Below are 15283 nucleotides of genomic sequence, written 5' to 3'. Positions count from 1 at the left end.
GCACTAATGGGGCGCAAAGCAACTAGCGCCCGGGCGCAGCGATGTTTGCTCCACTCGTGAAATTAACTAGACATTTTGCGGCGGCGCTAAACACTACCGCCACGATCTCCTGCGCCGGCAGATCGTGACATCAGTCGAGTGCGCAACGCCCCGGACCAGATATTGAGTGGCGCCCCCTGCCTTACTGCCTGCTGCTAGCAACGACAGGTTGAGGGGAGCGTTTTGCAGTCAGAAAGGGACTGGGGGAGCGCTATTTAAAGGCAATCGCTTCCTGCCTTTTTTGTTGGTGACATTTTTGCACCACGCATTCTGAGAGAGAGAGAGAGACTTCTGGAGAGATTCAACGCTGTGTGAAGGGGTTTTGGGTAATGAGCTGCACTCTGCACGTTCATTTTGATTTGCTCTTCCTTGCTTCGCCAGCGCTCTGAGGTAGCGCCTCGCTCCTCGGCCTTTGTGCCTTAAGACAGGTGTGAAGCACCTGATTTAGCGCTCCAATCACCTCCAGGGGCGATAAAAGCCAAGTTTGCCGTCGGAGGCTATAATTAGCGCCAGGCGCTAAACTTTGCGCGCGGCCGATAATGGCGCCCCAAACGAGGCAATACTGAATTTTTCCCCCAACGCCTCTAAAAGTGGAGTTGAGGTAGAAGATCAGCCGTGATCTTATTGAATGGCAGGGCAGGCTCGAGGGGGGCCGTATGGCCGACTCCTGCTCCTATTTCTTATCTTACGTTCTTTAAAGATACCCGTTGTTTCCTTTCCTTCAGGCAATTTCTTATCCACACCCACACTTTACCCTGAATCCCCACCGCTTTAAGCGCAACTAATAGCCTCATGTGGAATGTTGTCAAATGCTTTTAAAGAACTGCTGCCGTCCTCCACGCCCATTCTTTCAGAAGAAAATAGCCTCTTAAACGTAAATCTGTCCCTATAAATTGATACATTGTACACAATGAGAGGAAAAGGCTTGGACCTCATCCATTGATTCTGTGGGTGGCAGAATGGTGACAATCGTAGGAGCACAATTAACAGTTCCAAAATTATAAATTGTCCACTCCGTCACCTTTCCAAAATATTCCCCCAGCCCCCCCACAATTTAGGCTCCTATAATCTAAAAGCTTTTAAAATCCAAGTATGGTGTCAACTAGCCACAGTTACTTGATTTACCTCATCGACCATCCAACTCTATTCAACCCTGCACTGTGAGCCTTTGCTCTCTGACCTGATATCATTAATAATCTGTATTAAAAAAATGTTTTTTGGCTTAGACTGGAGGCTTCTGTAGGCTGAGGGAGAAAGGGGAGGAAAAAGGAAGCTTAATGTAGTAAATTCTCTGCACATTCCCCACACATTTGGCTCTGCCTTAAAGTTTAGCGTTTGGACAACAGCAGAGCTCCAGGTTGTTCTGGCTGTGAGTTACATGGACTTGAGGTTGGCTTGAAGTTTTTTCTTTCACCTGCCTGACATCAGATGGGCATTCTGACTCACTCACTCAACACCATTAACAACAACAGCCAGAACTCCCTCAGTATTCACAGTCTGCAATGCTCCTGACTCCTAAGTGTGTTTTAGTTTACTTTTTTAAAATTCGCTTATGGGATCTGGGCATCGCTGGCAAAGCCAGCATTTATTGCCCATCCCTAGTTGCCCTTGAGAAGGTGGTGGGGAGCCGTCTTCTTGAATCGCTGCAGTCCGTGTGGTGAAGGTACTCCCACATTGCTGTTCGGAAGGGAGTTCCAGGACTTTGACCCAGCGACGATGAAGGAACGGCCGATATACTTCTAAGTCAGGATGGTGTGTGACTTGGAGGGGAACTTGGAGGTGGTGGTGTTCCCATGTGCTTGCTGCCCTTGTCCTTCTAGGTGGAAGAGGTCGCGGGTTTTGGGAGGTGCTGCCGAAGAAGCCTTGGCAAGTTGCTGCAGTGCATCTTGTAGATGGTACACACTGCAGCCACGGTGCGCTGGTAGTGGAGGGAGTGAATGTTTAAGGTGGTGGACGGGGTGCCAGTCAAGCGGGCTGCTTTGTCCTGGGTGTTATCGAGCTTCTTGAGTGTTGTTGGAGCTGCACTCCTCCAGGCAAGTGGAGAGTATTCCATCACACTCCTTACTTGTGCCTTGTAGATGGTGGAAAGGTTTTGGGGAGCCAGGAGATGAGACACTCGCCGCAGAATACCCAGCCTCTGACCTGCTCTTGTTACCACAGTTCTTGTTCCCAGTCTCCCCGATCTGTAGCTTTTTTTTCTCTCTCTCTCTCATCTTCTCCTGCAGGAATGTTTACAAGGATTACCGGCAGCTGGAGCTGGCTTGCGAGACCCAGGAGGAGGTGGATAGCTGGAAGGCTTCATTCCTTCGAGCTGGTGTCTATCCGGAGAGAGTCGGGGTACGTGTCCTCAAATATGTGTGTATGTCTGTCTGTCTGTGTGTGTGTCTGTGTATATGGATGTATATACTCTTAAGGCCTAGATTTTTCTCCTAAATAGGTCCACTGATAGAAGTGTGCTGGGCCTGTGCTTCCACCCTCGTGTGATTTCCATCAATTTTTCTTGGTCAACTTTATTTTAATATTTTCACTAGGCTCCAGCACTATTTGTGCTCTCTATTGGGAATTCAACAGGTAATGGGAGGTGGGGTGGGGATCCAGTGTTAAACTGGCTATAACAGCTTTAAGGGACATGCAAACCATTTTGTGTCTTAAGGAATTAAAGAGGTATGGAGACTCGCACTCCTGGGCCTCTCCGGGTACCCGCGGGCAGAGGCCCAGGTATCCCAGGGCCACAGGCCGATCGCAAGCACCCCTGGCATCATGTGGGCTGGCCCAACAAATGAAAGAAGGGAATTCCCATTCATATTTGAGGATTCCGTACATACGGAAACCCCATGAGCATGAATGGGAATACCCCAAAAAATACATCTACACGTCAATAATTTTTTTTTAAAATTACATATTTAAAATAAATTATAATGCCATTTAATTAAATATTTAAAACAAAAACTTAGTTTTTTGAAAAATAAATTTACATGTTTTAAAGGGGCTAAAAATAACCTTATCTTATTGTACAGGTTTTTTAACGTATAAATTATTGAAAAAAAATTATTTTTAAGCTTTTTAAAACTCTTACGCTGGTACCAGCAGGCCTTACGCCTGCTTTTACCAGGCGTAAGAATTTCACGGGCATTCACTGGGCAGAAGTTGGGCAAATCTCCGCCCACTGATGCCCTTTTTCCGGGGATGCGGATGGGCTATCAAGAAAATCCTTGACAGATCGCAAGTTCCGGGTTTTCACGCATGCGCTTCGCTTGCCTAAACCCGGAACTTGCGCGGCCCTTACGGGCACGTGCACACCTCGTACCATAGGGACTGCAAATTATGGCCCATTATATATATTTATTATATATGTGTGTGTATATACATGTGTGTGTGTGTGTGCGTGTTTATGCTTACAATGGAAAAGTCATAATAAAGCTGATATTGGTGTGTCAAAGTGTCTCACAAATCATTATTTTAAAGATTTTTTTCTATAGGCTTGGAAGACTCGGGGTGGGGTGTGGGGAAATTAAGCTGCTACCTAGCTTCTGTGAGCAGGAGTTTTTTTTTCTGTTAACAGAACGTCCAAGGCATTGGAATTGTGCCACCAACATTAATTAAAAGGGGGAAAAAGAAAGTTCAGTTCCCCACTGCTCAGCCGAGTTCCCTATCTCAGCTGCGTGTGGTGGTGTAGTGTGTTTCAATAACCAGCGGGTGGCACCACAGAGCATCCTGTGGCAAGACATTCCTCTTTGGACAGGCTCCCGTTCAGTGGGAGGGAAAATGGGGGAGTGAGTCACCACTAGGCACTTGTGCATATGTTTTTATTGCTTCTGCCACCCTCCCCCCCCCCCCCCCCCCCAGCATCTCCTACATTTTTCTCTCCTCCCCCTGGAGACCAATTCTAGCTGCAGTATAATTCTGGTACCTAACTCAAGTGGTCCATTTTTCATCTGTGAGCACGAACGATGTGTGTTGTCAGGTTATTTGACTGTGGGGGCATCACAGCTGAGTTCAATCCACCTGATGTCCGCACACTCACACCTTCCAGAAGGAGCAGTGGATAGCAATCAGGAGCAGGAACCTTTGCTGATTTACTTTTTGGTTCACTTTCATGGCAGGGGGAGGGAATGGTACTGAGGTCTATTGTAGCAGCCTTCCTGTCACTCTGACTTAACTCAGCACAGACCTGGGACCTTGCCGTACTGGACAGTATATTTACTTTCTGTGCCAAATTTTAACATGAAGGCTTCTGAAGAGGGTTGGCGATAAGCTCAGGAGCAAGTCACCTACTCTTCATCTTGGCTCTTAAGTAGTTCATTTACCCGGGAAAAGCAGAAGGAGGCAAGTGAGGAAAAACGTGGGTAAAGAAACTTCACGAAACTAAAAGAGCGAAGCTCAGAGGAATTCCCCTTTGATTTACGTATCAGCCATGGCTCAGTGGGCAGCACGCTCGCCTCTGAGTCAGAAGGTTGTGGGTTCAAGTCCCACGCCAAAGAGTTGAGCACAGAAATAACAACAGAAAATGCTGGAAAAACTCAGCAAGTCAGGCAACATCCGTGGAGAGAAATTTGAGTTGACGTTTCGGGTTTGACCCTTCTTCAAGAAGGGTCAAACCCGAAACGTCAACTCAAATTTCTCTCCACGGATGTTGCCTGACTTGCTGAGTTTTTCCAGCATTTTCTGTTGTTATTTCGGATTTCCAACATCTGCAGTATTTTGCTATCGTAGTTGAGCACAGAATATTGGCTGACACTCCCCAGTGCAGTACAGAGGGGGTGCTGCACTGTCAGAGGTGCCGTCTTTCAGATGAGACTTTAAACCGAGGCCCCGTCTGCTCTCTCAAGTGGATGCAAAATATCCCATGGCCACTATTTCGAAGAAGAGTGGGGGGAGTTCTCCCCGGTGTCCTGGCCAATATTTATCCCTCAGCCGTCATCACTAAAAACAGATTATCTGGTCATTATCTCATTGCTGTTTCTGGGAGCTTGCTGTGCACAAATTGGCTGCCGCGTTTCCTACATGACAACAGTGACTACACTTCAGAAAAGTGCTTCATTGGCTGTAAAGCGCTTTGGGATGTCCTGAGGCTGTGACGGGTGCTATATAAATACAAATTCTTTCTTTTCTTTAATAGATGGAGGCTTTCGGGAGGGAGTTTTAATGTTAAGATTTTATATTAGAGTCATTTTATTTTTACTTCAGAATTGCTTTCTGTTTGTTTATCGACTGGCAAGTAATTTGTTGGTGGGTTGGAGTGAGCCTGTTACAGCTCCTGACCTTTTCTACATTGCGAGAGATCTGTCAAAAAGCCTCACACCTTGGGACTGCTGTCAAAGTGTCTGGAGTGAAGGCAGGACCACGCTCAACAGGGGAAATGATTTAGCGTTAGTCAGACATGTACACCCTCTGCCTCAGAATTTACGTGCAAATATTTGTAAATCAGGACCTCCCCCACCCCGCTAAAGCCCCCCTCCCCCATCTCCCCCGTGGCCCTCCCTTTTTCTAATGTTAAATGATGTTGTTGATTGAAATCTGGCAGCGACCCTCGTTGAATGTTTCAGCCTGGGTCTCTCTCCGCACAATAGGAAACTGTGTCATTCTTTCCATGAGGTTCAGCTTGCTGACATCTGGTAGACCACAGTCCTGTCCACATCACTGCTTCATTACAGCACAAAGGCAACCAGTAAACAGTGATGAAAGGGGCCGACTTTTCTGCTATGTTCGTTTTTTTTTAAAAAAAGAAGTGGAAAACACACTCACGCACACGACTTGCATTAAATAAAAAAACAGAAAATGCTGGAAACGCATTGCCGGTGTCAGCCTCTGAAAGAGAAAGACAGGGTGGGACCGAGCTGGCCAGTTCTGATAAAAGGTCCCACCCAAAATGTTAACCAATTTCTCTTACTTTCTCTCTTGCTCTCTTTCTCTTTCTCCTTTTTCTCCTTCCCTTTTTCATTTTCTTTTTTTCTCTTTCTCTTTCTCCCTTTTCTCTTGCTCTATCTTTCTCTTTTCTGTCTCTTGTCCTCCCTCTGTTTCTCTTTGCTTCTCTTTTCCTTTCTCTTTGTCTCTCTCCTATCACTTTGTTTCTCTTTCTCTTTTTTTCTCTATCCTTCTCTTTTTCTCCCTCTTTATCTCTCTCCCGGCTTACAACAGACCCGCTCTTTGTGTTTTCATTTCATAAATGTTGCTTGATGCCAAATTCGGGGTAAAGACCATTAAAGCTGCAAAGTTGTTGTGAAAATCCACTGAGATAATCAAATAAGAAGTTAAGAAGTACGAGCAGTGGGCCCTTCGAGCCTGCTCCGCCATTCAATAAGATCATGGCTGATCTTCGACCTCAACTCTACTTCCCCACTTCAAGGAAGGGAGTCTCCCACCCCTACTCATTCTGACCTCCTCGTGACTAGTCCCACACTAAACAGTTGACTCTTAACGCCCCCTGAAATGGTCTAGCACGCCACTCAGGACAACTCGAGATGAGCAATAAATGTGGTCTTGCCAGCATTCTCCAAATCCCAGGAATAAATAATAATAAATGAACTAAAAACTAGGTTGAGTTTGTCCAAATTCATTTGATATTATGGGCTGGATTTTGTCAATGGGGAGCTTTTGGAGGCGGGACTCCCACTTTTTGGGTTGTAGTCCCGCCTCCATCGATTTGTGGCCAACCCACGCTATTTTCCCTTGATTGACCTTGTTAAGCCTGCCCAGCGGGCTCAGCAGGCCAATTAAGGGACACCTGGGTTACTGGTGACGTCAGCGATTGACATTTCATCTGTCAAGAGCTTTTGACAGATGAAAAATCAGCGTTTGACAGCTCTGTGAAGCTGTCAAACACCGACAATCTGTCTTCTAACTTGAGTCCTTCTCCACAGACTCAGTTAGAGAGCTCTCCAGACCAGAAAGCAGAGGCTGCAGCTTTTGACAGTTCAGCGGCCATTCTGCTTTCTGTGCCGGTGAGCTAAGGGACTCCCGAGAACTGAAGGAAGGAAGCCTGCAGGAGAAAGTAAAGGTAAGTAAAACTTATTGGCCCAGAAATTCGGGTCTCCACGGGTGAGTGCTCACGGGGTACTCACCCGTAGGCCGAATGGAAGTGCCGGTTTTCTGCATGCACTGCGCATGCGCGGGAAATCGGCACTTCCGATCCTCTGAACGAAGGGGTTCAGAGGTCGAACGCGCGCGCAGGAGAGGCTGCGCGTGCGCTTTGAACTTAGTTTTTTTTTGCAGGTTTTCCCGGGATCGTAAGTCTGCAGTATTTAGAAATGTAAAAAGCAGGCGTAAGGTCTGCTTTTTACAAGGTAAGTGGTCAATTAATTAAAATTAAAACATTTTTTCCACAGGTTTATTATTTTTAAATACTTTAAAGCAAGGTAAGTTTATTTTTAGCCCCGTTAGAATATAAAATTATTTTTTTCAAAAATTTAAATTATTGTTTAAAATAGTTATTTAATGTAATTTATAGTTTATTTTAAAAGTGTGATTTAAAAAAAAAATTATTTGAAGGTTTACTGCTATTTTGGGGCTGTAGTATTCATAAGTTTTGACAGGTCTTCCTGTCAATCTTATGAATGGGCTTTTCCCTCCTCCGATTGGCTGCCCATGGCTCACGTGATCCCAGGGGACGCATCGCACTAACTACGCCCCTGGGACACACAAGCACTGCGCGCCGGCAGCTGGGCCAGGCCCCGGAGCGGAATTCCACGGGGCTCTACAGCTCAACTGCTGGCGCGCAAGGTAAGCGCAGGTCGGGGGCTTACACCCGCGGGAAACCCCCGACCCGAATTTCTGGGCCATTAAAAACACTTTACACTTACCTCACACACTTACCTCTGCACACATGCACCCATCACTCACCTGCACAACGGACATCTCGACCCCTCCAACCTCTGCAGACTGACGGTCCGCCTCGCTAACTTGGCGTGGTTCGGAGCCGTCGGACAGCCCACACTTCAGGGCTAAAAATAGGGATTAGGCAAAAAACTGCCTGTTAACTACCTGTTAACAGGCAGTTAATTGGCACTTATCCCCTTCCCGCCTCGGTGAAGCGGCTCCCAGCACAGGTCGGGTATCCGCCTCCTGGGACATTGGCACGGGGGCGGGATGGGTTCTGCAATTTTCCCACCACTCCAGCCTCCAAACCCACCTCCTCGGGGCTTGGAAAATCGAGCCCAAAATCTCCCTCACAGGAGGATTTTCCTCCCATTCTGCTGAACTCAATTTGAATCCAACTCCCGGGATGTTCTCCTCGGCCATTGTACCATCCAGATGAACAGGAAAAATTTATAAGTGTTAGATGGATTTGGAGAGTGTGTTGCAAGCTTGTACACACTGCCGGAAACCACTTATTATCTAATATATAAAATCTTGATGATATTTCCTCAAATGACTTTTCCAGAACCCAGAGCCAGAAGATGCTCTTGTCCAGCAGACAAGAGGCCTGAAATTTATGGTGTTAACCTGTGTCCATAGCACCCATTGTTGGAGAACTTTGGATGCCCCTATCTCTGTAACCTCCATCAGCCCTACAACCCTCTGGGATCTCTGAGTTCCTCCAATTCTGGCCTCTTGTGTATCCCCATTTGAATCGCTCCACCATTGGCGGCCGTGCCTTCAGCTGCCGAGACCCTAAGCTCCGGAATTCCCTCCTTGAACCTCTCCGCCTCTCTTTCCTCCTTTAAGACGCTCCTTAAAACCTACCTCTTTGCCCCTTTGGTCATCTGTCCTAATATCTCCTTATGTGGCTCGGTGTCAAATTTTGTTTGATAACACTCCTGTGAAGCACTTCAGGATGTTTTACTACATTAAAGGCACTATATAAATGGAAGTTGTTGTTGAGTGCATAAGCCAGTGACAAAAATCGCATGAATTACAATTGATAGGAATATCCATCACGCCAACACTGCATGGGAGATGCCCGATGGCTGAATAAGATCTTGGGTCCTGGGTTGTATAGTGGGTCAGAACACTGCCCTTCCGCCTGTGGGATTTGTGTTCAAATCCAATCCGGAATAATGGGATGAAAGTCTTTCTCTGGGTCCAAGTGAAATGAGTTTGGCCCATCTCAACCCAATCCCTTCTGGTTTCCAATCCTCAGCACAAATCCTTAAATACAGCACCAACTTGGCGATCGATCTCTGAGAGAGAGGCCATGGGGTGTAGCTGGTAATGGAAAATAGCAACTGTCACGCTGGTGGAGTTGGGTGATCGGGCACATTGGCGAGATAGTGCAGAGGGAACCTCACTCTGAATCTAACACTGTGCTGTCCCTAAAGCCAAACATAGCAGATGCTGGAAATCTGAAAAGAAAAGAAACAGAGAATGCTGGAAACACTCAGCAGGTCCGGCAGAGAGAGAGAGAGAGAGAGAGAGAAAAACAAGAGTTAATGTTTCAGGCCAATGACCTATCATCGGAACTGGAAGCCGTTAAGAGATGAGCAGCCCTTAAGCGATCACAGAGCCAGAGTACCTGATCTGAGAGTGCTAGGGAGACAAAAAGTGGAAAATTGCTCCATTTTCCAGCAACATCAACCGCTCCGCTCAATGAGCACAAAAAGTCACTAAAATAAGTGGGCTCATCCCAAATCAGCTGACAGAATTCCTGTGGCGAGAACCATCTGTCTTTGGATTCTCTGTTGTAACTTGGGCAGCGTCTCATTTAAAGGGAGAATGTCCCTATCTTTTAGCAGTCGAAGCGCACTACAATTACGATAAACTTTTCACATCCTTTTTTTGTGTCCGCTTCTGATTTTTTTTTAAGCTGATGACATTGCTGGGAGGGGACCTGGCTATTGGACGTCACTGAGCCAGATGGTGTGAGAGCGAGTGAGAGTATGCCGGTATCAGCCCAGGGTGTTTCAGTGGCATTGTCACTTTAAGTCACTCTAGCTCCCTCGCTCGACTCCCCCGATGATGTCATCAGCAATTGCAGTTTAAAAATAATTAAGAAACATACATATATATATATATATATATGGACCAGGAAGATCCCAGGTCTGACTTCCCCCAGTCTCTGTTGAGTTAGTTGATCTCAACCAAGGGAACAGTTGAGGCAGGGAAGGGAAAGATCACCCAGGGTTCTTCCTCCTGATCATTAGCCATTGGCTCCTGTTGAAATGTGCAGCCGTGCCGACATCACATAGGATTACATAGGACAGACAGCTCAGAAACAGGCCATTCGGCCCACCCAGCCCATGCCGGTGTTTATGCTCCACTCGAGCCTCCTCCCATCTTTCCTCATCTAACTCTATCAGCATAACCCTCTATTCCCTTCTCCCTCATATGCTTATCTAAACGCCCCTTAAATGCATCTATACTATTCGCTTCAACCACTCCCTGTGGTAGCGAGTCCCACATTCTCACCACTCTCTGGGTAAAGAAGTTTCTTCTGAATTCCCTATTGGATTTCTTGGTGACTATCTTATATTGATGGCCTCTAGTTATACTCTTCCCCACAAGTGGAAACACTCTCTCTGTATCCACTCTATCAAGACCTTTCATAATTTTAAAGACCTCTACTAGGTCACCCCTCGGCCTTCTCTTTTCAAGAGGAAACTGACCCAGACTGTTCATCTTTTCCTGATTGATATGCCCTCGTACTTCTGGTATCATCCTTGTAAATCTTTTTTCGCACCCTCTCCTGTGCCTCCATATCCTTTTTACAATATGATGACCAGAACTGTGCACAGTAAAGGGGAGGGCGGGATCAAGCTCGGCGGCGATGCCCTCCCTGGTCAAACAGCCTCACGAGGGGAAAAAAAAAAGGCAACTGCAGAATGGGCGACGTCAGGAAACGAGGAGAGTCAGCTGCAGGAACAAAGGCCTAGAAATTCGTGTCGCGCGGTTGCGCAAAAAAGGGGGTGGTCCCGGCGCAGCCGTCCGTTACACGCAGCGCCCGATATTCAGTTACATTGACTGCAATGGAATGAAATATCGGGTGCTGCGTATAGCGGGCGGCCGATCCGAGCCCGCCCGTTTAGGGCCACCGCCCGAGACCAATTTCTAGGCCAAAGTGTTTCGGGACATCAACAGAAATAAGGGTCTAATGAAGCTGATTGCAGTCCTTTCACCTCGTTTGGTCTGAATTTGATGTGTGTGACTGTCTTGTTGTATTTGGTGAGGTGAGCTGTGCTTTGTTTCCGGTGCCTCTAACAATGCTGTGCTTTTCCTTTCATTTTTTTCTCTCGCCCCCCCCACCCCCCACCCCCCACCCCCCACCCCCACCCCCACCCCCTCAGTTGCTAAACGAGTGACTAATTCAATAAATGAATTTTCTTCCTCCTTATATTGGTTTAATTTGCATCACCTTTGACCCAGGATAAAGAAAATGTAAGTAAGGCTCGACTGTCTCCAAAAGCACCTCCCTGCCCTCTGAAACGGAACTAGAGTTTCTCTCTTCCTTTCCGGTTTCAGAGTTTCTTATAGTTAGTCACCTTCCTTTCCCCAGCATGCCTATATTCAATTTGCATGATTTAGAACCACTTTCGTTTTTTTTTGCACTGTTTTTGGCATCCGTGTGGTATTTGTCTATTGGAAGTCATCCCAGCCCCTGATTAGCTGCATGCCCAGTACTTCCTGCGTGTTTTATTTAGATGTGTTCTTGACTGTATCGTGCATCATTGTCATGGAGCAGTGTTGTCCAATAGAAATTGCTGGCTATGGCGACACCGTTTTAGCCAGATGCACTAATTTCAGTAAAAAAAAAGGTAAATGTACTTCACACATGTATATTTACATAACAAGCACCTACCACCATTCAGTAACCAAGGAGGTAAAGCACTCACAACAGTCAAAAAAACATTCCCACACTCTGATTTTCCTGTTACCAACAAACGTGCAAAAAGGTTAAAGTTCACATTCATACGCCGTGCGAATATGGCTATTGAGATCACATGCCCAATTACGGTGTTTATCACTCAATTTTTAATTACTAATCAGAAAGGCAATCGGCCACATCTGGATTCCCAATCAGCTACATGTGGCTTAGTGAGTAAAGTATTGGACAACATTGGTACTGTGCACTCCGAGGCCAGGCCATCCTCCACAGCTGCATTGTTGAGCCAAATGGCCCCTCCCGACCTCTCCTGGAGTTGGTGGCTCTCGCTGGTGTGCTCGCGTGTAGGCACCGGCCGCCTCCCAGTACCTCACACACGTAGAGCGGGGGGGGGAGGGGAATGGGACTGACTGCATTGTTCTACAGAGAGCCAGCACGGACTCGATGGGCCAAATGGCCTCCTTCTGTGCCATTATAACTCTATGACTGACTAAGCTGGGACAATGAATGTCAATAAGTAGACTTTTCCACCCCAATGGGACCCAACGCTCAAAGCCGCTGCATTTTCCGGCAAGAAAGACTGAATGGCGATCGAGAGCGATGCCATAAATAGTTTCAGAAGTACGGTTTAACTGTTCTGTGTGTTTCTCCCCGACTATTTCTGAGGCGCCCTCTGGAGCAGTCACTGTCTGAGAACTCGGAGTACACAGTTACCTGAGTCTGCACCTGTAAAGAGAGACTGGGATTGCCAACCCTCCAGGGTAGTCCTGGCATCTCCAGGAATGAAAGATTGATCTCCCGGCTACTGCTTCCCCCAGCATCGCTGGAGAGAAGTCATAGAGGGCATTAAAAAATGTGGCGGCTTTGCCACTTTGAACACTTTTGTTCATTAATTATACAAATATTGGAGGTGGGGGGAAGGCTGTTTGACTGATAGTCAAGAATCATCCCATCGAGATTGACAGAGGGAGTTCTCCGCTTTCCGATTGGCCGTGGGAAGGCGGAGCACTGAGAGGATGGGCATGTCGGGCATCCAATGGCAGGAGCGTGGGGGCAGGCCGGTCGGAGGCAGGACGGTCATATGACGGTACCTCCAGGAATACGCCCAACAAGAGTTGGCGGCCCTTTTCCCGGGCCTTCCCTAGGCTTCTGGGACCGATGAATGCATTCCCCTCAGTGATTTCCAAACACATATATGTTGTTGGTGTTTCATTTGAAAGGAAGCTCCGCTAAATGTTAAATCAATTGAGAGCCAGGTCTGGAGAGATGGATGTTTTGTCGATATAAGCAAGCTCTTTGACTATGACACATCTCAGAACGAGAGGACACAGTTTAACTCGAAAGTAGAAAAAATAGATAAGGAGCGAACTGAACGATAGTTGAGGCTGAGTCCGTTATCGCTTTCAAAAAGGAGCTGGATAAATATCTGGTTGGGGTTGGGATTGAAGCTTGTAGGGGTGGGGTTCAGACTGAGATAATCAAACAAGAACATTAAAAATAGGAGGAGTAGGCCCTTCGAGCCTGCTCCGCCACTCAACAAGATCATGGCTGATCTTCGATCTCAGCTCCACTTTCCCGCTTATCCCCATATCCCTTGATTCCCCTAATATCCAAAAATCTATCGTTCTCAGTCTTGAATATACTCAACGACTGAGCATCCACAGTCCCTCTGGGGTAGAAAATTCCAAAGATTCACCACCCTCTGAGTGAAGAAATTTCTCCTCATCTCAGTCTTAAATGGCTGACCCCTTATCCTGAGACAATGCCCCCTAGTTCTAGACTCCCCAGCCAGGGGCAACAACCTCTCAGCATTGACCTTGTCAAGCCCTCTAAGAATTTTATACGTTACGATGAATTACTCCACAGGACACAATAGCTCCTGAGTGGGATGGAGAAGGAGAAGTGTTGTCTGGGGAGGGGCAGCAGGGTAGAAGAGTGGAGATTGAGGGTGGTTGAATATTTCTGGAGTTATGTGAGACTTCCTTTGGGGATCAGGGACTATTTATGCTGAAGTTTCCCCCCAGAGAGTAAGTATTTTGGGTAGAGTCCATGAGAAGGCGAGGTTGTATACGGTCTGTGGAACTAGCTGGCTTGGTGTGTTGAATAAGCTATTCTTGTTCCGTCTTTTATGTTTTTAGAAACTTTGCCCGAAACTAAAAACTATATTGAGGAAAAAAAACATTCCCGTGACTTGATCTCTCCTCAGCATGGGTCAGGTCTACCATTTCAAGCTACATTCATAAAATAAAACAAAAATTTTAATATTGCTTCAAAAAAACAAACACATTTGCTTTTAGAAAATGTTGCGGAGAAAGGGGCTTCCTTTAGGTTGAAACATAGATTTTCAAACTGGGGTCTGCAAACATTCTGGGAGTAAGCTCTGTGTCTTGATAATTCTGTTTTTGATGTATTTCTGTATGTGTTGCATTAGCACATGATGTCTGTTGCATATTGGCAAAAAAGCATTTCTGTAACAGAAGCACTGTTTCACTTTGCCATCTTTCAGAAGCTAGCACGGCGGTGGGAGGGCAGGGGGTGTGTTGGGGGGATAGGTTTGATGTGGGTGGGGCGGGGGGTGGCGGTGGGTGGTGGGGGTTGTGAGTCCCTGGAAGTGTGTCAGTATTTTCAGGGGGTTCCAGGACTATAAATATTTTTTAGGGGGTCCCAGGGACTGTGTGAATATTCGGAGGAGGTCTCCCACTCAGAAGAGTTCGAAAACCTCTAGATTTTTAAACATCAAAAGCCTTAGATAGGCCCCAAAGCATAAAGCTCCTTTTAAAAGTCATTTTGTTGCTGGAATCTGAACATCACCAAGTTTTCCCGGAAGATTAAGCTTGCAGAGCGTGAAGATTGGTTTTTTTTTTGCATCCAGGTGGCCCAGCGGTCTCAAACGGAGAGTAGATTCTGCCTCTCTGAGGCCTTTGCGTAACGCGGGGTCCCGTTCAAAAAAATTTCGGCCTGGCTTCTGGTCGTGATCTGACGTTTCCTTTCATTTTCACAACGAGCAGCAAAGTGAGAACGAGGAGAATGGCTCTGGTGACAACTTCATGCACTCGATGGACCCCCAGCTGGAGAGACAGGTGGAGACCATCCGCAACCTGGTTGACTCGTACATGGGAATCGTCAACAAGACTATCCGGGACCTCATGCCCAAGACAATCATGCATCTCATGATTATTAATGTAAGTACTCCGGAGCCAGCTTCCTGCATACTCTCTCTGAACCTGCCTGTTTCTTTATAACTGGGGGGGGCCACAGTATTTTGTGAAAAAGTATTTTGCCAACCTCACTTTATTTTTTTTGTGGGGGCTGAGACTTTCATTTATACCTCGAAGTGCCACTCGACTTTTTCTATTCATTCTCGGGATTGTGGGCGTTGCTGGCAGAGGCCGCCGTTTATTGCCCGTCCCTGGTTGCCCCTCAAGAAGGTGGTGGTGGGCCTTCTTCCTGAACCGTTGCAGTCCGTGCTGCCTGGTTGTATTATAAAAG

The 15283-nt window shown here is 46.8% G+C and overlaps 1 protein-coding gene across 11 annotated transcripts in view; it reads left to right on the top strand.

Annotated features, from left to right (window-relative positions):
• LOC147101658 (dynamin-1) overlaps positions 1-15283 on the top strand; it is a 304832-nt gene that overhangs the window by 253082 nt on the left and 36467 nt on the right. For all 11 annotated transcript variants that reach the window (XM_085965406.1, XM_085965413.1, XM_085965404.1 and 8 more), the window contains 2 exons: positions 2265-2376; positions 14803-14976. In XM_085965406.1, coding sequence (XP_085821532.1) covers positions 2265-2376; positions 14803-14976 — 286 coding nt within the window. The remainder of the gene's footprint in view (positions 1-2264; positions 2377-14802; positions 14977-15283) is intronic.

The sequence above is a fragment of the Somniosus microcephalus genome, chromosome 23 (genome assembly GCF_052327205.1).
Source record: "Somniosus microcephalus isolate GS21.2 chromosome 23, FLI_Smic_1.0, whole genome shotgun sequence".
Lineage (NCBI taxonomy): Eukaryota > Metazoa > Chordata > Chondrichthyes > Squaliformes > Somniosidae > Somniosus > Somniosus microcephalus.
The sequence above is the reverse complement of the archived record's forward strand: the minus strand, read 5'-3'. Positions and strand labels throughout refer to the sequence as shown.